At 42.4% G+C, this 23771-nt stretch overlaps 1 protein-coding gene across 2 annotated transcripts in view; it reads right to left on the bottom strand.

Moving 5' to 3' along the window:
• The window catches only part of SIGLEC1 (sialic acid binding Ig like lectin 1), a 284641-nt gene that overhangs the window by 23088 nt on the left and 237782 nt on the right, over nt 1-23771 (bottom strand). For both annotated transcript variants that reach the window (XM_085642703.1, XM_085642704.1), the window contains exons 16-18: nt 22548-22802; nt 17557-17856; nt 8443-8697 (exon numbers count right to left, since the gene is read on the bottom strand). In XM_085642703.1, the coding sequence (XP_085498829.1) occupies nt 8443-8697; nt 17557-17856; nt 22548-22802 (810 nt within the window). The remainder of the gene's footprint in view (nt 1-8442; nt 8698-17556; nt 17857-22547; nt 22803-23771) is intronic.

The raw sequence follows: 23771 nt of genomic DNA, 5'->3' as shown, positions 1-23771 counted from the left end.
GTAAAATACTTGATTCAACGCTATAGAGAAACAATTTCTGTACACGTGAGGGTTCATTGACTCTTTCTACACCCATCTTAGACAAGTTCCTTAGGACAGTCCTTATCAGAAGAAGATGGTCCACTTGGAGCATCAACGTTTTCCGCACTCTCTTCTCCTTCCCTGGCGACTGCTCTCTACAAATTCCTATTTTGATTTTAGTTTTCTTTCTGGAAATGTTATTGATGGATTATATCATTTGAACCTAACTTTGGGCAATGCCAAATTTAAGGAATATCTATGTGCAATACATTTACATAAAATATATCTATAAGGGATAAGACTGGCCTTTGACTGTATCACAGAGTTGGTGGGCACAAGTGAGGAATATTGGAGTGGGTGATGACCTTCACTTGGATGAACTCCTGCGATACTAAAATCCCATGACTTCTTTGACACTGTAACCAAAGAGGCAGAAACAGGGGGAAGTGAATCCACTTGATTTGTTCTTTTCTCATGCATTTCCAAGCAGAGGAAAGTCCTTAGCTTTTCAATGGCGGGCAAGTTCTCTGGGTTGCCAATCCACACCTCAGCACAAGACAGCAAAGGAGAGGGGTGTATATCAAGTACAATGCAGGGAAAAGTAGTTGTGAATGGAAGCAGATGTGTCCTTCTCACTCTCCACCAGCTTACAGTAGTTTTGGGGGAAGGACTCGGGAACAAGTGGTATGCAGATTTCCATTTCCGAAACACAATATTCCACTCCAGGTTTTACTTCAACAGACTATCTTAATCTCAAACATTAGTCCAATTTAATCTTAAAGGAAGACGAGGTGTACATCAGAACAAAACATGGATTTCCTGCCCAGTGGACTCCAGGATCATCATTAGAGGGGACTCTTCATCAGTTCCAACTATTTCAGAAGAAGGCCAGCGTATGCCTTGTCAAAGGAATAATTCTTCATGGCCAAAGATTATTTAATTTCTAGTGGAGGATGAGCACACAGGAGAATGTACAGAACAACTCCCTACTTGATGTCTATTAAGGCTTTCACTAACACCCCACGTCAGCTCAGTCACTACTAAGACGGATGTCTGCTCCTTGTAGTTGTGGAGGAGAGCATAGAATGATCTGTGCCTTTGGAGGATATACAGAAGCAAGCAGAATACAGTTCACAAGTGGAATTTGGTGGGGTCTGATCATTAGCATCTGCAGCTGAGGCTTGTTTCGGCACATTTGGCCAGCATTAAAGATACCACCCAAGGGGGTGCAAGGCTGGCTGCAGAAACATTGAAAACAAAATCCACACAACATTCAAGAAGATGAAACATGCAGGTGCTTTAAGTGAAACTGTAAAATGACCAGCAGGATCATTCAACAGCCAACGGCTGTGTCCAGACAACATGGACCACTGCATTTACCACCGATGGAGTTCAGAGAAAACCTTTGTTGCAATTTGTGATCTGCTGATCAAGAAAGCTGATCAAGAGAAAACCTTTGTTGCAATTTGTGATCTGCTGATCAAGAAAGCCAACAATCCAGTAGCACAAGCGGGCAAAGGGCAGTGCGCATACTTAATTATATTTTTGATTCATAGGGCAACAAGGGAGTTTGGGATAATCCTAAACTTGTATCAGGTCAACAGCGTTCTCGCCATGAAGCATTTCAAATCAGAGGCGTTGCAAAAAATGGTTCCCATGCTTCGGTAGAGCTCATCAATGTGTACCTGGATATCCACTTCTGGGCTTGCCACCAGAAATTTACCATTTTTGCAGCTCATTGAAATTCTATGACTTTTTGCAAAGCTCTCATTGAAACATGTTTTTCTCTTGAATATTTTCCAATGTCTGCTACTTTTCCCAGGTTCATCAGAAGGGTTTGCCCCTGAAGTTGCCCTGTGTTTTTACTTTATTTGATGGGTTTCTGGGGACCATAATCCTAGAGAGGCCCCAAGCAACAAATCTAGGGGCATATAATGAACAAACGGCGTTAAAATTATCACCGCTTTAGCGGCAGAAAACTGCAGCTAAAGCGGCGATAATGGGCTTGATAATATGCCCTGGAGAATTCCCATAGAAGCCCATGTTCTGGTGTCAACATGGTCTTCTATTGGAATTCTCTGTGGCATTTATCAAGCCCATTATCGCCGCTTTAGCGGCAGTTTTCTGCCGCTAAAGCGGCGATAATTTTAACGCAGTGCTTAATAATATGCCCCCTAGTGCTCACTAGGTGCACCCTTGGTGACTCCTAGGACAGGTGAGATTTTACACTTTTTCTCATACCTCCGAAACTGAAAAAGAAAACCACCCAGTCCTGATCCTTTTTGGGTAGTGTACCCAGGCTGTGGAACGCACTCCCCATTGAATTCAGATGCAACCCCTCCTTCTCCTTCTTCAAAAGGGACCTGACACTCCATCTCCCCGACAAATACTTTACTAACAAAGCCAACTGAACCCGACTCTGACAACCCAGTTGACTCTCCTTACTACCTAGACCATAAGCTACCTCTTGACTCACCCCTCTAATGTATTGTCTCAAAATGTTTATTGTTATGAATATCGGATATGAAGAAAAGGTACCCCCTAGTTTAATTTGAGGTCCAAGAGGAGGGGGAAAAGAGACGGCCAAAGAACTATAAGAAACCTCTAGCAGACCTATATTTCTTTTAAGAATAGCCTATAGCTTATACACGCCCCACAAGAAAACAGCTTTTTCTTTTTACAAAGGAATCATTTAGAAATAGCAATTTTTATTGTTATACATATCTACTCATGTATCCTTATACCATGTTTTTCACTATTCTATTCATTCTTGTTGTAAAGCGCTCTGATACTCACGGGTCTAGCTAGTGCTATATAAAACTTCTTTTAAAAAAATACTGTTGTTATTTTTCTCTCTACGTATCAAAGGAATATCCCTGTTTGCCCCATTACTAAAGACCTGGCTTGCAAGAGAATAAACGTAATTTTGAGGTGCAGTGGCTGCACCCAAAGTAACTCGTTTGTCCCCCATGGAAATGTAGCCCAGTGACTACTGCTGAAAGGGACTATTTTGTGTTTATCTTTAAATAAATCTTATTGATTGTGTTCATTATAAGTACTGCACCAAGGTTCTTGGCACAGCAGCCCTCCTGGGCTATCCTTTGACTCATGGCAAATAGCCACCAGCGCCAGGATTGGCTTAGGGCATGGTTACTCCTCGCCCGCCTGCCCATTAGGAGACCGAGGTTTGAGCCTTTGCTCAACCCTCGCTCTCTAATGGGCATGCGCCAGCCTGTGCAGCCACTAGTGAGCATGACTGGGGAAGGTGCAAAAATTTGCGCACCTTCCCCACTCATGCGCACTTGTGCTGCTGCCTGATGGCCCGGGTCCGTCTGACAATCATGTCAGTCAACATGACGCCGGACCGCCCACCCTCTTCAGACTCTGAAGGGGGTGGGCGGTCCGACGGCATGCTGACTGACATAATTGTCAGTTGTTCTCCCTTGCCGTCTCTGAAATTCAGAGACGCCGAGGGAGCTGCGGGCAGGGGGGCTACGCCCCAATGCCCCAATGGACTCACCGTCCCTGCTGGTGGTAACTAACTTTGACTGTCCGTGGGCTCTGCTAAACCAGGTCCAGGGCCAGTGCTATGCTGAAAACACTTAGAATACAGTAAAAGCACCTACATACATTAGGGTACACTGTGGGTTGGGGTACCCCTGTGATTGGCATGACCTACCCTAAAAGGCCCTAGTAAATAATAGGGCAGGGGAATCAAAACTACCTTTATGTGACTAGTATATAATAGGGCATGGCAGTTTAGAGGCCAGATACCCTTTCTGCACTTGCATGTGCGCACTGCTGAAGCCTGAGCTGAGTTTAAAAGCAGCCCTGTGCTGTATGACCGCTGTAAACATGTAAATTGTGCCCAAACTCAACTTTTGTGTTTGGGGCACTTAAATATTAATACACTACAATGTTTTTGCTTATTAGGTACCCCCAGGGTCTCTGCTATGTGACCCAGTGGTGGGGGTCAGGCATTTACAAGGAGGACTCATATAAAAATATGTTTACATAAGTGCACATTTCCCTCCCCACATTGTAGTAAAGTGCTTCCCAAAATTGACCTTTGTGCTAGGAGCACTGTAGAGTGAGGATCTGCAATATTTTTGCATATTTCAGAACCCTTAAAGTCTTCCCTGGGTATCTCAGGGGTGTGGGGTCCTGTAAATATAGGCAGGGTCCTTATGAAAGATGTTTTATAAGCACTGACGTTGGAAAAATTGCCCAGTTCATTTTCCCAATTGCAGACCCCAGCCACATAGGTTAACATGGCAAGAAGTTATTCTTTAATAATTCCCACAAGGAGAGTCAGAAGAATATTATTCAAGGACTCACTAGAATGGTATTGAAAAATCCAACAATATACTATTGTTGAATTTATCCTAAAATTTACAGACAAGAAGTTATAACACTTTCCTTCCTGTAAGCCAAAATTCAGCCTTCCAGCCATCTGCCCTGATTGGTCAGAGTTGAGTGGATTAGCCAGGCTGCTTTGATGAGGTGATAAGTAGCCCTTGGGGTCAAAGAGCCATTCTGGGAATAGAGGTTTCTGCTCCACAGGAATGACAGAGCCAAGAGGAGGGGTTGTAAACAATATTCTTCAATTGAAAGAGGAGACAGGCAGGAGAAACCAGTTTTCATTTACACCCATGCTCTTTGAACCCCGCCAGATGACCGGCTTAAGGAAGGATTGTGCTGAGGCCAGGGGGGAGGAGAATATTAAGAATATGGAGATTAGCAATCCAGGAGGTTGGTTAAGACAGCTCTTGTCTCTCTGCTGTGACTTCAGCCATATTGAACTTTGGAGAAATAGTGCTTTATGGGAGATCATTGGGCCACACTTTGGAGGAAATGGTAATGCTCTGGGGTGTTGTCCTGCACCTCATTGGACAGGAGTGCCCTGCTTTGTGACCCCAGAGAACACTGAATAAGAATCTGAGGGGGGAAGTGCCTTTTAAATCTGCTGCTTGAAACTAAAGAAAGAAGAAGGGTCCATGCTCGAAGTTTGGTTTGCACCAACCAGGCCTCGGACTGACTGTGCCTGCTGCACAATCTGGAATACAAACCCGTGGATCAAACCTGCTTCAAAATGACTAAAGAGTGGACTCCCTGAAAGCTACAGGTTAGCAGAGCTCGCCTGGATCACCACAGCCTAGACTACTCACAGTGTATTTGGAAGTGTTTTGTCCAAGTGGATTGTGGTATTTGAAGTTTCAAACTTTCAAGGGCCATCTTGGAGCTTCCAAGCCCTTGGATTAAGTTTTGGACACTTTGGAACCCTCAAAGACATTTCAAGAAAAAGTACCAGAAGATTAAAGTTTGGAGAAACTGTGGAAAAAGCTCCATAAGTGGAAAGACTCGACCTGGCCATCCAGGCTAGCAACCTCAACCGCGAGTCGGCCAGGTTCGTCCCGCTGGAAAGCTCCAGAGGTCCGACATCCAGAGTTTGCCCGGGTGTTGGTGGAAACCCAAGCTGGCGAACCCTCACCGAATCAGGCCTGGTGAAGAGATTCGAGGGAGCCTCCAAGAAAAAGCTCTGTAAAGTTTCCTAAGTCCGAACGTAGAGGAGGGGACCATACCAAACGCGAGAGTCAAGTTGTCTACCTTCAACTGCAAACCGGCCTGGATCTGTGGTTTGTCCCCCGGGAAAGCTCTGGAGGTCGGACTTTCACAGGTTTGACCGGGAGCGTGTCGCAAGGCAAGCCGGCAAACCCTCACTGAATCCAGTCTGACTGAGAGGTTTGAGGGTCCGGGGCAGAAAAGCTCCAGAAAAGTTTCTAAGTCAGAAGATATTAACGTTGACATAGACCTACCGCGAGGGGTAGCCGCGCAGGGTTCCATCACGGTCTGTCTGATATTTTAACTTTGTCCTGGTCTAGCGTGACCAGATGTTCCAATAGACGCTTTAGGTCTCTATGTGCTATACAGTGCTAAATCTTAAAAATTCATATCTCCTGTTCCCTACATTGGGTTGTTTTTATTTTGGTGTCATTTTAAAGATAAAAATATTTCTTATTTGTATGAATTGGTGTTGGAGTTTTATTATGTGTGTTTTTAAATGCTTTACATACCTATCTTTGAAGTTAAGCCTGCCTGCTCGCAGCCAAGCTACCAAGGGTTGAGCACAGGAATACATTTTCGAAAACCTATTCTGAGCCCTATATTGTGGTAGTGTTACAATTGCCAGTGGTAGATGCATATTTACCACTACCAACAACCCACTTTGCAACAGTTTGTATACAGGGATGGCAAAGATAAAACTTCTCCAGGGAATGCAGAGGCAGACATGAAACGCAATTCTTTACAGATACCACTGGTAACCATTATCAGACCCAAAAATGCCCATGTGCCTACACTAAACACTAAGCGAGCTCCGGCATCCAAAGGGTGACGGCTGCTGGCGCATCAAAGTGGGGCAGTAGCTTGATGAGACGGCAACGCAGCGAATGTGGATGTAGCGGAGGGTTCCTGAGGATGCAGCCTCAGGATAGAGGGGCATGAGCAGGCCCGGACACTTTTGTGAACTGCTAGTCTGCAAACAAGGGTGCAGTATGGGGAGGAGGGAGGAAAATGTAACAGCAATACAACATTCAGCAAGTTGATACTTTCTCATCCTGAATAGGCCCAGGCGGAGTTTGCAGAGTTGACCAAAAAACTCTGCAGTGCTACACAGAGTTCTGCAAGTGGCAGAGTGTATTGTGTCACGCCGTATGCTCTTATTTTCTGTACCAGGTGTTTGTTCCGTGCTAGAAAGTCAGCACAAACTGTACCATGCGTAGCGCAAGAGGGTGCTGCATCTTCCAGCCGCTCGAGTAGATGCTCTACTCGAGTGGCAGCTTCCTCAACGTGAATGGAAGGTTTCTCAGCACAAGTGGTAGCGGGCATTCGCAACCGCACGTGTTGAGAAATCTCACCAGGAGGTGGTCTACAGTAAGATTTTCCTCGTTCGCGCTCACCAACTTAACATTGGCAAGGGAGCAAAAAACTGCTCTGCGGAGTGGAGTTTTTCGGAATTCCGCACGCTACGCGGAGCACGGAGTGGGAAAAACTCTGCAAACTACGCAAGTGGAGTGGAATTTCACACCCAGGCCTACTCTTGAATCAAACAGTAATGTCCAATGTCAAACTTAAACTGAATTACACACATCTCAATCGTGGTCCATTACAACCGCAGATTGAAGACTGGCTGAACATCGTTCAGCCCCAGATCTTTATCCTTTTTTCACACTGACGTGGACAAAGACATAGTTATTTGCCTCCCAGAGCCCACTTTCTTCCCTTTCAGAGGTGTCTTTCATGCCGCCACTAGTCTATGCACAGGAGATAGAAAACATGAGGTTATTCCAGGACACCAGGACAGGTTACTTCACAAAACTGCACATACTCAAAAGCCTGACTACCTTGTAAACATCTCTCTATTACTGGCCAAACTTGCACCATCGGCATCCTCGACCGATTTATCCCAATAACCCATGAAAGCCAGAAAGCACAGCTTTTATATCATTCAGTCTTAACCTCTAGTAGAAATTTGCCTCACCTGAGACCAGCACCCTCACCTTCAGGAAACAACTCAAGACTCTCGTCTTTTCAGCCTAAAACCCAACCACTTAAGAAAACCTCATGTACTTTATGCATACCTGGATCACTGCAAATTGTGACAACTATTGACCTGATGTAACCATGACTATGTGATCCCCCTCTGATGTAATCGCCTTTATTGCTTGTGTTAATGTCCATCAATCCTCTTGTAGTCTGGATAGTACTATAGAGAGCGCTTCACTGCCCCACCAGGGTTCAGTCTGCTTTATGTAAATACTCAAGATAGGTTGTCTTTCATTTTCATCTTCAGGTTCGAGACCCCTCATACAACACCTTTTGAAGCACTATCAGCTAAAGCTGAGAGGGGCTTTGGCATCCAGAGGTGTCCCCTTTCATGAGCTCATTTATAAAGCCATCACAACCAGCACCCCTGCTTATCTTGCAGAAAAGCTCACCATCTCTGGAGGTTCGTGGCACATCATCAGCCAGGACAGCATCAGACTGCAAACTAAGAAGTGTGACAAAGAAAAAACAAGGCAGCAAGCCTTTTCCATCTATGCATCCAGAATGTAAAACAACATCCCCGTATCCACCAGGGTTGCCCTAACACTTTTCTAATACAGGAAAGAGTTGAATATTCTTTAAAGAACACTAGAGCATAATGCATTAACCATCCACAACCCAGATTCCTCTCCTATTTTTCACAGACTTGCTTGCCTTTGACCATGTCCAGCGCTCCACTGCCTTTTCACTAGGTTGGTGCTATAGAAATGCCATTTAAATACATACAAGCAGCTCTGTCGCTAGGTGCAGAGAGGTGATAACAATATGTGCTTTTAGTAAAATCAATGCATACAAAGAGACAAAAAGAAGACCTACAAAGCACATTTATCCCAATCAGCGTTGATGTCCGGCTGCCTTCTGCGTCCTCCACCTGGCAGTGATAGGAGCCAGTGTCAGTGTTTGTCACTTTATGCAGCATCAGAGAAGGCTCAGTGCTGGCCTGCAGCCATCGGTTGTTCTTGTACCAGGTGTAGTTGGCTGTCCCGTGCACTCCAGAGGTTGTCACACATGTCAGGTTCAACAGGTCACCTTCCGGCAATTCTGGTGATGGCTCGACTATCACTCGTGCAGCTGGTTTGAAAATAAAACATAGATTAGGAAAACCCTGTTATATTTGCCCATTCGCCATGTATTATTTAACAAAAGAAAATATAAGAAATCATATGTAATCTGTGTCGAATCATACATGTAAGAGGAAAAACTGGCAACCACACAATGCAGTGAACACTCGGTCAGAGGAGGCATGGACAGCTTGCAAGCACATCAAGCCCACCATTTCGGACCCTCGAGAGTGTGGCAGTGTGAAAAACCAAAAGTGAGACATTTCAATATCCTACATTTATACCTAAAACTGGCGGAGCCACCCTAATGCCACTTTGTACCATGCTGACTCCAGAACTCCATCTTGGCGGAACCCGTTCCTGTTCATTATTTGCAATGAAAATTTAGGGCACAGTTGACAAAACCCCCAAAAACTGGTCTAGGAGATTTTGGTAATACACCTGTGGGGGACATATTCACTACACCAATGTCCATATTTGTGGAAATAGAAAACCTGTGCATAGCCCCATAAAAGTATAGAAGGAATTCATCCTGTGCCACAGAATATCCGTAGTTATATAATAGAAAATGGGGTGTTTGTAATGGGTATGTGACCAACACTTAGGAAAAAGAAATAGAAAAGAGAGAATATAAAGAGAGTATCAAAGGAGGGGCCAGAGGAAGGCAAAGTATATCAAAGACCAAAACATGTCAAATAAAAATAAGAGTCAACCGTGATGCTGCAATACCGTAAAACAAAGGGGCGGATAAAATACTTAGAATTCACGCAACGCAGTGCAGTAAGGGAAGTTGCTGCGTTGCGTGAATGGAAGAGAGATGAAAAGTGCCATATCTACTAACACATGGCACTCCTCAGCTCTCTCCCTGCGCTGGCAGAATTGAGGCCGGCTAGCACCAACACAGGCACCCTCGCACCATGCTGCAAGGGAGCCTGCGTTACGGGCGTGATTGGTTTTGTGCGGGAAGGGATATCTTCCTGCACAAAAACAATCCTTACTGGCATGTTCCTCTTTCCATGGGCGCTGCAGAATGCAGCCCAGGTGGAAAGAGGAAATAACGAGGAGAAATAAAGATAGTTTTCCTCGTTCTGTCTCACTTGGGAAGGCCTAGCATTTTGAAACATTTCCAACTTTTATCTTTAGTAAATCTGGGAACGCACCAAAATCCGTGGGTGAATGTATGGGAATGCCCACGCCCCGCCCATGGAACGCCTTCCCAACTCAGGGTAATGCCAGGAGGCGCTCTGCACTGGGTTGTGTTACTTTGTATTTACTAAACCACGCAAAGACATGCAACAATGATTTCACATCATGGCTGCCACACAAAAGTATTTCAACCCTGATGCAAAATCATCATAAATCCGCCTTGAAGACTCGCATCCTTGAGTAATTGCAAGAGCCACAGATCCAAGGCCAGAGGCGTGGCACGTGGCCAGGTAGCACCCGAAAGAGCCATACCTTCCGATGAAAGCATGATTTTCAGATGGCACAGCTTTGAAACGGTGAGAAGCCTTTGCCCCTTTCTGTCCAGAGCTGTGCTGTCTGTAAATAATGCACTCATTTGAGAAATATTGAGGTAAATGAATACACTTTAGAAATTAAACACAGGTGCTTGGCACAGAGCCGCTGCAACAGATCACAATAGCACCCTAGATCTTCAATAAAACCTCCAGCACCACAGCCGGCATCTCGCAGGAAAGCCGCTTAAAGTGCCTGCATGAAGTGCTCTGATGGTGATGACCAGCACAAGCGCAGCTCTACATCTGAGAGCCTGCTTGAGCAGGATAGGCAGCGCGCTGTAGCATCAGGCTAGGGGCCTTTTTCACATGGTGATGTATCTGGGCTCAGTATATAGTATTAATATTTTTACTTATAATGCTAATACCACAGTCACTCATATTTCTAAAATCTGTAAATACAAAGTAATGAGATTACACTATTTATAGACTTTGGAAGGATACAAGGATACATTTGCCTTACCAGGATTCACTCTTGTAACCTGCTGGTCACTAGTGTACAGACGTCAATGCTAAATGTTTAATCCGCCAGCCACCTTTCCATCACAGTGACCCATACAACACCATAGCTGTCACCACTAGCATACCCTCAGATGAGAAGTTATCTGTGATGCAAGGGTACCTGTCTTCCATGTGAATGCCAATATTCCTTCTGTAAACCATGACAGCTCGTTGCCCAAGACGGCAGAACAAGCGGGGCCTGCACATTAGGGGGACATGTTACTGTTTGGTAAACTTCAGCACTAAAATAAATCTATAGACTTCTGGGATGAGTTTGGTGGCTCAGGCATTTTGAATGAACACCAACCCTTGATTGCATGACAGGCTGGGGGTCTCACACATGTCATTGTGTCACCTGGCAAGTGTGCTAAAGCTGTGATGCGCTGTGTTGTCATCTCTGTTTTCAGTCAGCAAAGACATTCAAAGAATGGTCCTCGGCCTTGTGACCGGAGTCTCTGGCCCTTTTCCTCAGCCTAAACCCAAGGTAAAAACCCTGGGTTTTTGGTTCGACAATAAACTCACTTTAGAGAGTCAAATCCCAGCCTTATTGGGCAAGTGTTTTGGTATTAATAAATCTCCCTAAAACTTTACTCATCTTTTGCCTGTTTCGGCCCCGAAGACAGTGATTCAGGCTTTAGTGGTCTCTCAGCTAGACTATTGTAACTTCATAGATCTGGAAGATGCTCAGGATGGGATCAAGAGACTTCAGCGTGTTCAACGTTCAGCGGCTTGCCTTCTGGTTTATCTCCCAGGCATGCATCCATAGGCATGCATCCATAGGCATGCATCCATAGGCATGCATCCATGGGCATGGCACTTCCAGAACCTGCACTGGCTTTTGGTGGAGAAGCATCTCTCTTTGAAAGTCCTCTGCTTCTGTTATAGGATTCATAGGAAAACTGGGGTGGCCTATTAGCATCCTCTTCTCTCTTCCTATTCTCCTGGGAGGTGGCTCAGGTCTTAAGAGGCAGTGTCAATGCAGGTGCCCAAAGTCAAGAAAACTCGCTCGGCCGGGAGATCCTTCTTGTTTTCTCACATCTAAACTTTGGAATTCATTACCGTTGCAGAGTCTATCTCCATCAGAACCTCATCTGGAAATATCTGAAGACTTGTCTTTTCTAGATTGGTTCCTTTCCCACCTGCTACTGGTGAGTTGTTTCTGACCTCTTAGAGCTGGGACACTCCTTATACGAGCAGCTATGCGCTTTATAAGACTCAAACTCATTTATCAATGTTAGCAATATTGTTTGCATCTATGACCAGTGAAATGTTTGCAGTGTATGTTCTCACACCTCAAGACACTCTTTGATGGCACCAGGCCCCTCTCACTCACATTTCTAGGAACCGTTTCTCACAATGGATATTACACATGGAAGCTCTGTGGAGGGACATTCTGCTGGTTAGGATGTAACATCAAAAATGCTCTCCTCCGCAGTTGAATCAGCTCTGTGCAATACCATATAAGGCTACATGCTGTTTAGACCTACTCATACCCTACACAATGCACGAGGTAAGAACAGGCAGAGCCCCAAAGTCTATTGTTGAAGAGGAGCTGATAGTTCAGGAGGGGACCCCCTGCCAATACATGCAACTCTAGAGAGGATCAGGGCAGTGACTGAGAAGTGGGAGGAAGCAGAGAATATGGAACAACATCGTTCAAAGGTCCTGGACCATCGGAGTGCTGGACCACTAAGCAAGAGTGGTACGTGTGTACTCAGATGACCTGACGAGGGGGGCTTACAGGCATACCACATCCATCCATGTGGACTATGGACCTATGCAAGCCAAAGAGGGTCTATTCATGGCTAACTGTCAGGGATCCATATGCCCAGCTGCTTACACAAGATCAGGAGAAGACCTCCCATGAGTGTCAAGCACAGACGCTTATACTTACCAGAGCACACCACTAAATGCATCTACTACATATGATGATACACTACACAGGCTCATTAAACTCCCAAGCAGATCCATACTCCATTGTCCCGTGTGATACACCTCCGAGACACACTACCTCACTTCCCAACAAAAGGCTCATCTCTGATGACCAGAAGTATGTGTTCACCTACAGGTTGTCACATGGGTAGCAGAGACATTGGCTTTGATGGACATGTTCATTGGGGGTGAGTGGTGGATTACTGCAACTCTGACCTTCAAATACTGACACAAGCACCTTAGGAAATGTGCAGTAGGAAATTATTTAAGACAATGGATAGCAAGCAAGAACAATGTCAAGCAGCCTCTGCAACACTAGCTTCACTCACCCTGCACATGGTACTGTAATGCAAGCTAAATGTCAAGCCTCAAGCCAATATGATACTGTGGCATCCATGTATAGGTTATGTATGCTGCTGCTCAGTTACAGCACTGTTTTCCGCTCAGAGACACATGTGCAGTGGATGGGACCTGTATCAACCTGGGGCCAATGGCATAACAGACATAAATACCCAGAGGTCTATTCACAAACTTCATTTTATAGTACATAAAGTATTTTTTTAGAAGTACGAATCATGTACGACAAAAGGCGATTCACAAACCTATGAGTGTGGAAATTTGCCTTGCCTTTCTTTTCTGTGTGGAAATCTCCACCACGGTGACAGCGATCTCCACAAACGTACGTTTTTTTGTATTTCAGTGGAAAATGTGGGAGAGACAAGGGGGAGTGACTTAAAAATGGGGAACACTTGCCCCTAAATGGGAGGGCATTAGGGGAATTTAAGGAGGGGTATAGAGAGAGAGATTCTAATGCAAAGACACCCACAAAAGAGTAAGACCATTGCTGTTCACAAACTACAACTGTGAAGTTACTGCAGCCCTAAAGTTATCAAAACAGGTGTAAAGCAAGGTCCAGCCTTGGAGTAGGTCAAGCACCAAACACTTAATATTTCAATAATTCAAGTATTTTATTATTTTAAAAGGTAATAATAAACATAATTTAAAAAAAAAAAAAATCTACCTTCCTTTTAAAATTAAAAGTAATTCAATTAATTAAATGCATCGTTTTTAAAAAATGTACCACATACTTGATAGCAATAAAAATGCTAACGAGGGGCGGATTTTAAAAATTATTCTTTAAAATTGATTCTGTCTAAATTAATTAATTAAATTAATAGATTCAGTTTAAGAAATCATTAATGCACATTTAAGTTGAGAAGTTAATCTGCTGTAACATTTCAATTTATCGAATAGGGGAAAATATAGCATTTGATGTTTATATTTAACAAAACACATTTAATAACTTTTTTAAAGAATAATAAACATTAATAAGTTTCTCAATGCTGTCTCATAGGGAGATCTCTGCCACAGTGGTAGAGATGTCTACCAACAAGTGGAAAGTTATTTGTAATTCTTTTACATTTGAGAATCTTGTAAGTCTAAATCTAGATGTAAATGTACACTTGAAAAGCTAAAAAGGGAAGTGTGGCACCTAGGTGTAAAGGTAAATATCCAAATGAATAAATATACACATGCATAGTCATCTTTGTGAACAGGTCTTCCCCTGTGGCTGCAACCTCACATCACTTATCTATTAATTTATGTTGCTGTTGCATAAAGTGCAAACAAGTGGATATTTGACCACACTGGTGCCCCTTACTCAGTCTGTTTCTGTTTAGTCATGCCCATATGAATGAATTCTGCTCATCCTACCACCATGAGTTACCAATTAGGTCAATAAGCTGCTCGTGTCAAAGTTCTGTACTACAGAAACATGAACATGAGTGTGTAAGGCTATTCCTCATATGCTAAGCTGGCCATGGCAAACACCAATACATATAAATTTACAACCATCTAACATGCTTCAAATGCAAACATTCGACACATTGGACTGCAACACATTTTTATCTGTAATGCACTTGATGTTCACTGCATGACATACATGTAGGACTTGTTTTGGACTATTTTGGGAGTTCCTCTATTGCCACAAAATCTCCCCTCCATCAACCAATGCTCCACCTCGGTGCATTCTAGAATGTCTGCCATATATTTTCAACTCTGAGACAGGGTCGCCACTGCCACTGGTGACTCTGGAGCTGAAGCGATCAAGGTTACTGCTGTCGCTGCAGAAGACCTAAACAAGGCCATTCATCAGACACAGTCCCAGCTGATGACCTCCTACAGGGTCACACGCCTCCTCGCCGCATGAGATGAAGCAATGCTTCAGGCTGATTCCCCCATCATTAGGGTTAGGTTATGATTACATTGAATTTAATTTAAGGCTAGCAAATATAGTTTATTAATAGCATAATGTTTAACTGCAAGGTTAGTTTAAGATTACTTTTTCAATTGTATGGTATTCAAATAAAGACTACAGTTATTGGAAGGGTAATGCTAAGGTCAATATTTAATTCAATATCATTTAACTGAATTTAATTCAATGTGAGTTTATGATTAACCTTAGGGTTACTTTAACGTTACTTTTGTAATTTAATTTATGTTAAATGAATATAAAGTAAGCAGTAGTGTTAGGGTTAGGCTTACTGCTAGGGTCAACATAGATGCAGGGTAAATGTAGGGATGGGATTAGTAATACATTATACTGACAAGTTCCCTTGGCTATGAAATGGGAGTTGAGCTAGTAATATAGTTCTATTTGAGGTAGTAACACACTGGTGTTACTATCAGACTTTTGGGCTTAATTAAGATCTCTGGGGGTTGGAACCGACGGACCATATGGGCGATCGTAAACATCCATTCCCCAATGCCAGCTTGGGCGGCATGCGGAAAAGGCTCGCAGCACAAGCTCCCATAAGGAAATTGATTTTTTCAGATGTTTAGGGGGCAGCATATGTGCCCCCAGGGCCTATCGTGGAGAGCCAGGGGGAAAGGGGTGCTGTTCGGGGCACCCAAAGTCACTTTCCCCTGCCCTTTCATGGCGGGCGGACCGCCGTGAAAGGGCAGGTGGAAAGTGCCATCTTAATTCCGACGGAGGAGCTGAGCCTGACTCCGCCATCATTAGGGGATTCTGGTGGTTTCTGAAGCTCCGACAGGCTCCTTGAGCTGGACGGGCTCCTTGAGCCCATCAGAAGGGCATCAGAATCCCTCGCAGGCTTCACTCCAACCGCCGTCATCCAGATATGGCAGTCGGACTGAAACCTACAATGTCAGGCAGAAAGCCTGTTTGTAATCGGGCCCATAGTTAGCAAACACACTGACAGAAATGTTGTTTCCTACATATTTCTTACAAAATAATCACCCCCCTTTGGCATAGATTTTCCGTTATGAACTCCAATCAGGCCATTGTTTGCTAAACAATATATGTGGCACAATATTTTGATTAAAACATCATACTGCCTTACATGCATCTGCAAGCTGAATATCAGGAACAAGCATTACATTCATGCCGAGAAGTGTGTCAAGTGATAACTGAAGACAGGTGTGTCTAAAGGGGGAATAAGAACTCCACGCTCTGCCGGGCAGCATATTTCAAGATATTGCACTCAGCACATGACTGAGTGTCTGTTTGTAGAGTACTGTAGGCATCTCCACACTTGTAGTCACTTGGAGTGGTTTTCATCTAGCTGTCTGGAGTACAAGGCATAAAAGTGGTGGTGGGACTACTCAATTCAAGAAGAAAAGAACAATGTCAAACTTGGACTTCTTCTTCATTTACATAAATAAAAGATGCATGGACAAGCCTTATAGCCATTACTTTCCAAGATGATTGTCAGTTCATAGGATGTTATTCAAATTTCACAATCGAAGACAAAGAAGATCCCTTTCCATTGATGTGGGTTGGAGCCAACTCTTTTTGTTTCGAATATGTTTTACCCAAATTTTTGGGTCTAGCAGTTGTACCTTTGTCTAGTTTCTGAATATGGGTCTTTTCACCTTCCTGACACACAAGGAGTTTTTTTTCTCTATATAGGTTTTTATTGCCAACTGGGACACTGATATGGGGACACTTGATACCTGTCAGGTGTATTTGTTGCAGGGTGGCACCATGGCTACTGGGAAGAGTCGCCTTTTTCTCAAGCAATCAAGAAGGGGACTTCATCAACCTTCTCAATGTCCAGGCCTTACCTACGAGGTTTGACCACGTCTCTCTGAACCTAATTTTTCTCAAATGGCACCTCATCAAAGCCAGCAGCATATTTAAGTTAGCATTAATAGTGTTTAAAATACTAAGTTTGGGAACCCCAAAATACGTGGCACACAAACAGACCATTTCTAGAGGAACTCGCTCAGCAAATTTTTCTTGGAAATGTCTTTCTTCAACAAAAATAGTACTCTGAGACATGCAATTTTAGGTGAGAGAACCCAATAAATTAAACTCCATCCTCCTCACAAGGAGAACCAAACTCTTCTGTGGAGCTTCAAAAGGAGTTGAAAGATCTGTTAATGTAACTTCACTATGGCCTTGAATGACTTGAACCCTCTGCTTGGTTTATCTGCTGTTGTCCAAAACTAGCTATATGCCCAATGACTATGATATCTACAGTCTCTGATTTGGTACTTAGACATATTACCCTCTTTGGTGTATGATGCTATTCTACAATACAATGTGCCTTTACTCAGCTACTAAGTCTATTCAAAGTTGTTTTGATGTGCCAAGGAAAATCATGAATGTGAAGCACTAGTACCCTAACAGGTCACGTGCATGCTAAATAATATCACCAATAAATAAATAATTATGTGCATAACTAACTAAATAAATAAATATGGAAAAATGTTTGGCCTGGAAGAGTGCAATGCCCTTAACCAATGCAGCATCAAATCTATTGATGTTTCCGAATTTCCAAAGCTTGCAGTCTATCATAAAGATTACCTTGTTTTGAGAATCACTAAATTCACACTATAAAACAGCATGCAACATTACAGTATATACAATCTATACTAAAAACAAATGTACGTACTCTCCACAGTGAAGTATGTAGATGTTGTTGCACTCCCATAAGTATTGTTCACTGTACACGTATATTCTCCTTGGTCGTCCAGCACAACATCCTTGATTTCCAGTTGAAGAGAGTTGTGGGTGACAGAGACACTGATTCGCTGGTTGCTTGAGCTACGGAGACCACTGGAGGCAACCACCTCATCTGCCCTGTAGATGGCAACATTTGATGGAGGATCGCTTTCTACAGAGCACCGGATAATGCCTAGGTGTCCCCTCTGTGTTTCCAGAAAGGAGACCATCAAAGGTTGTCTTGGGGAAACTGCATAACAGAAAGATGAAATATCTTAGAAAGGCTTTAAACTGGAATTTAGGTCATCAGTATATGTAAAGTATGTATCACATAAAGTTTTTGTCAGTGATGTTTGAATTTGACAGTATTAGAATGCAAAATTAGTACTTGAGGTCAACACCAAATTTCACCATATCACGTATTCTTTACTGTTGTAGGCACTATTTTATTAGATAACATTTCACTGATTCATGGGCTTCAAACTGGCACGTTACAAAAACATTTATCCCCATGAAGAAGCTGTAGCAGTACATGCCATAAACCGATACATCCCATAACAATTCTGAAATCATAAACGCGCATATGTATTCCTTTCTTTTTAGGAAACAACTAGAGTACATCTTAGAGTTATTGAAAGAATATCATTTCAAAACAAAAACAATTTGCACAAACAGCAACCCAAAAATACATTTAAATATTTAACAAATAACAAAAGAGCAAACTTGGAAGATTACAACAGGGTGGCGGTTCACGTAAAACGCAGAAGCCTTATGCTTTGACAAAATCAATTCACAAATAAGAGTAACACTTAATGTAAGTTCAGAACTTTAGGTTGGTCTGGAGTTGGGAACAACAGGAAATCTTATAAAGCTTAGAATAACTTCATACAAATCAAAACAAAGTAACAGCTACAAATTGCTGTTTAAATCGTAAAAAAACACTTTAAAAATGCTTCCAATCAATGTAAAAATACATTCAACGTAGACTCTTAAAAGATTTATTAGCATCAACTCAAAAACTTTGCTATAACTGTCTGAGAAGCATTATCGTACAATACAGCTAAAAATAACACTGACAAACTAAGACATAGGTAACCATATACATGATTGGGATCAGTGCTGAAATGTGAAATGGCCATTAATACTTAGGGCTTTATTCTGAGTTGTGAGGTTAATCCAGATGCAGTACAAGTTCTTGAGAACACAATTTAAAGTATACCCAGGTGTTAGTAATACAACTTTTTTCTATACCTGCTTAAAGCACTGTTAGAGCTTTACATTATTGCACATTAACATTCATTTTAAATGCTGTACTGCTTTGTTATTCCATTTTGCACATTGCACATTCATTTTAACTGTCTGATTATGCGTAGCCTCATTATGAAGTTGGCATAACCAAGCGAGGACTGCATACCTAGTGAAGTTACACTTTTACAGTGCGATGTTGTATCTTTATTTTAAAGTCCTTCTCACATTCCCACAAGAAGAATCAGGCACCTGCTCGCTGTTGTCTATCTGAAATTTCTATTTAATCACATGCTGTTTTCTTTGCTTATTGCATTGAGAAACATTGTTTAAACATAGTGTGAAATTTACAGAATTTAGCATTATCTACTGATCAAACAGCTGTGTGATGGTCCATTAAATTGCAAATTGCACGTAGAATAGATACTTTCTGGCAATTTTTGCATTAAACTTGTGTTAGACTTCTATGAGCTTTCCTGAGCGTCTGATTTCTTTCATGCACTTTTGCATCTGAATCCCGATTCCGAGTTGTGTGGGTGTTTTGCACTGACTAGGTACTATCTGGAAGAATGTTTGATGGTAAAATAGGGTGGATTGAGGGTAAATATGTAGATGTAAGGTGTGGTAAAACCAACTATGCATGTTAACCCGTATTCTGATATGAAAGGTGCTGTAAATTTGGGCCAATATAAGCTGTTGCTATGTGTTAACCCTGGGGTGATTTTACCTCACAATAAATATGACAATCTCAGAATGCGGAGCCAGTCAAATTAAAGGAAATTTCAGATATCAAACACTCACTCTAACTCTAATAAGTTTTTTGAAAAAGTAGTCTGGACTTTTTTGAGGATATCATAGTGCAATAAAATAATTACAAGACAGTCAGCAAGATGTCTGAGTTGATGGGCCCCCACCAATCTGTGTTTATACATAAGACATCTACATCGAATTGTATGTAGGATAGTTATTCTATCAAATAAACTGTAGTAATCCGAAGTTGGGTAGATGTTTTGATCACATTATCTTCTATAATGTTGATGTCAATACCCATCAAGTGAAATGAATTACTGTAATATAAGCTAGGGACATCAGTATTTTAATATTCACTGCCAAAAATGATTTTAATTAGTGTTTACTTTTTTTGTAAAATTGATGAGAATTTAGTTTTGTTAACCTTTACAGACAAATACATCGCTTTCTGTACCTGCATTTTTGGGATGCTTTTTAGTGCAAGAAAGTTTTCTAAAGTTCTGTGTAGGTAGAAAATAAACATGGTCCCTATTTTATGACCGTAGATGGTCTACTGAAGTAAAAGGAATCTACAGGATATTTGTGTTGGAAAACTAGAGCTGTATAATATAGAGAGAAAATGTTTTGGCAATGCACATTCTATCTGTAGTTTTCCCAGCTAATGAATGGAAACTTTCAATAAAGTAAATACGATTCTTGATTTGAAGTATGGTAAGAATAATTTATAAGATTTAAAAATGTACATACATTGTGCTTTCATTACAGAGAGTGGAACAGCCCATCCGATTCCTCGGAATGCAGTGTTTAACTACCATAACAGGTTCTCAATGCAGATGTTACAACAGAGAAACAAGATTTAATGTGGGACAGATCCAGCTCATGCCAGTTAAATTACTGACCTTAAAGGCAGTGACTAAAGATGTATATTCATCTTAACCCCTAATATGTGTCTGAACCTCCAACTTAGGCTAATAGATCAGAAAAGAGTCAAAAACTAGAGCCACTGATTGTCTCTTCAGACAGTAAAGTTACAATAGGATGTTTCCAAACAGTAATGAAAGAAGACAGGACCTGCTTCTAGAACTTGAAGCGATGCTTTAAAGGCCATACTACTTGTCCATCTTTCCCATCCTGCTTCCCCACCTGCTACAATTATTAGGTCTTACTTTGACAGTGATTTCAGCAGGACTGCACAAATGCCATCACATGAGCTACAATATGTCTCCCAAGCACACACCCAGAGGTCTGCTCTATTGTATGGGATATTTATCATTGTCATTTCCTGTACCGCATTAGACTGAGTCATAGCACAAAAATCACACATTCAAATAATAGTTAGCAAAAATATAAAAGCAGGTAATAAATACAAAAAGATATATCTCTAACCACACAAAGCGTTCCACGAATAATTTACTAAGTGCAGTTCTATTAAAGTAGTGTTCACACTTCTTTTCTTTTCACGGTCACATTGCTCTCTTACCTACTCACTCTTTGAGCTCAGGTGGATGGTGTATAGTTTTACTTCCAATATTTCTCCTGCACAACAGCACAACAAGATTTGGTCAAAGCACCTGGATCACTCCACATTTGGGATTAACTGACCTTATTTTGTGTTTCTCTCACAGTTTGAATAATGTTTGCTTAGTTTGCCCATATAAGCCATGATGTCCTTAAAGTAGTGTCTATAGAGGAAACCAAAGGCATATCAATACAAGTTAAATTTGTTAGAGACAGATTTGGCCCTGAGCTCTTGTTTCAGGGTAAGTCATTTTTTCTGGGCTCCGTTGCACGCATGTCTCTGATGAAGGTATTCTCACTTACTGCAAGGTAGTCAATTGGGGTGGAGCCTCACGCTTCCAATCCGTAGGATGGTGAACTGATGACTTTAGCTAAGTATATTTACAGCGCCAGCTTTATTGGTTGATCCAATTTTTGCTTTCAGCCTGTTCATTCTAGAGATTCTTCTTTTGTTGGAAATGCATGCTTTGGAGAATTTCTCCAACCACTGCAAATTAGCTCTAATACCCTGATAAATAAATGTGAGGGATTTGTGTTTGTTGGCAACCTTTTCAAATGTGGCCTCCAAAAACAAAGTCTGGGCTAACATCAAAAAAGGGATAACAAAATCATTATATCATAAAATCTTTAATTGCTCTGACAGCCAGAAAATGCGGCAATAGCATCACCCCTTGACTCTTCTACGTGTTGTCAATGATCTCCCCACATGTTCTCATATGATCAGTCAATTTGCCACATTCTCACAACCTAACTCCATCATACACAGCCAGAGAAGACACTGCTTGATTTAAACTCTTAGATTCTGGAACAATTTCCTGAGCTAACTTCTTGCCCTTTTTTCTTCCAAGAACTCTCTAAGCCCCTCTACTTAAACTGCACCTTTGGCAGGAGTTGGGACAGGGTCTATGAAGTCTAGTGTGAAGTTCCCACCAGCGACAATTGAGTGTTCAGTGTGTACCCAGTAAGCAACTTTAATTAAAAAAACCTAACCTTTAACCATGGAGCCAACATGTGACAACACCGTGTGAAAAGTAAATGTATTAACTTATAACCCTAGACGTTTACTAGGGTATTATTAAAAGATCCTTGATCTCTGTCTCCAATAGGAGATACATTTTATTCTGACCTTGACCGGTTGCATCCTTAGTACTGCTTCACATGACCCCTTCATGGGTCAGATTTATTCTGTTTCGTTCAATTGAAGTGGCTCATGATGTCCAAGGATCTCAGACCAATACTGGACAATGATGGGAACAATGAATCTCATGTAGTATGCAAAGATCAATGATCCTGCTTATACTGCCTCAGTAAAGGTGTAGCGTTATAAGTTAATGCCTTTATTTTCCCATGGCATAGCTATCTTACAGATAATGATATGGTGTCATAAATTTTGAGACAAATGAATGAGGTGAGATTTTGGATACATACACAATACTTGCAAGATGACCGGAGGTGAGACCTTGCTTCCCTCGTTGCTTTGTGCTTCACATGAATATGAGCCGGCGTCTTCACTTGCTAAATCCTGAAGTACTAACGATGATGCACTGCCCTCCAGAAGCCATTTTGAGTTCCGATACCAAATGTAACGGGTCACTGGATGCGCAGTTCTAGTGATATCACAGGTTAGGGTAACAGTCTCGCCCTCCTGTAAGCGTGCACCTGGGTTTATTAAAACTCTTGCCCCTGAGGAGGAAATCAAGAAATTTTCACAGACTGAATATACAAAAACATAAGTTCTTTGTTACCTAGGAAAAAGCTGAACACTTTAGGAAGAATGAATAAATGTTTTGTTAGGCTAGACATTCTCTATACTCTTGGCACCTACCTTAATTTACAAGAAATATGCCTGGTATCCACACACTGCAACCCTTTCAACATCTGGCTGAAATGACTAAGGGCCTGATTTAGATCTCGGCGTACGGGTTACTCTGTCACAACGGTGACGGACATCCCGTTCGCCGAAATATAAATCCCATAGGACATAATGGGATTTATATTTGGTGTACAGGTTATCCGTCACCGTTGTGACAGAGTAACCCATCCGCTGAGATCTAATTCAGGTCCTATTTACTTATGAAGTCAGTTCCAGAACAGAGGCAGTCCGAGTAGGTGCACCCTATAGCACCACCAGTAAGGAGGCTCTGGATTGCCTTTACAAGCAGCAAATGTGATATCATTGACTCAGTCCATGCCACGCACAAGTTTACATGTCTATCTTTACACCTCGTTACGTTCAGCCAGTCGCAGCCCAGCCTCTGCCAAAGAGGCGGGGCGGGCCGGAGGAGGGAGCTCGGGGGAGGTTGGGCTCGGGGTCCGAAATAAAAAGATAACATAAAAAATATAAACTTACCTGATCGCCTCCTCCGCCGTCCGCTTCATCCAGCTTTTCCTGCTTCTGGGACAGGCTCCCACACTGCACTGCGGCCAATCATGACGCTGTAGGAAAGCAGCATCGGGATTGGCCTGGGCGCTACAACTTTGCACTCCCAGGCAGACCGCGAGCCTGCGCCTGCTTTCTCCAGCCCCAGCAACGCAGCTGGGGCTGGAGGAAGCTTCACTGCGCATGAGCTGTTTGGCCGGCCTAAAAAAACAGCTGGCCAAACACCTCATGCGCAGTGAAGGGACAAGGGAGTGCTTACACTCCCCCACCAC

Source organism: Triturus cristatus, chromosome 2_2 (genome assembly GCF_964204655.1).
Source record: "Triturus cristatus chromosome 2_2, aTriCri1.1, whole genome shotgun sequence".
Lineage (NCBI taxonomy): Eukaryota > Metazoa > Chordata > Amphibia > Caudata > Salamandridae > Triturus > Triturus cristatus.
This window is presented reverse-complemented; position numbering and strand designations above follow the sequence as displayed.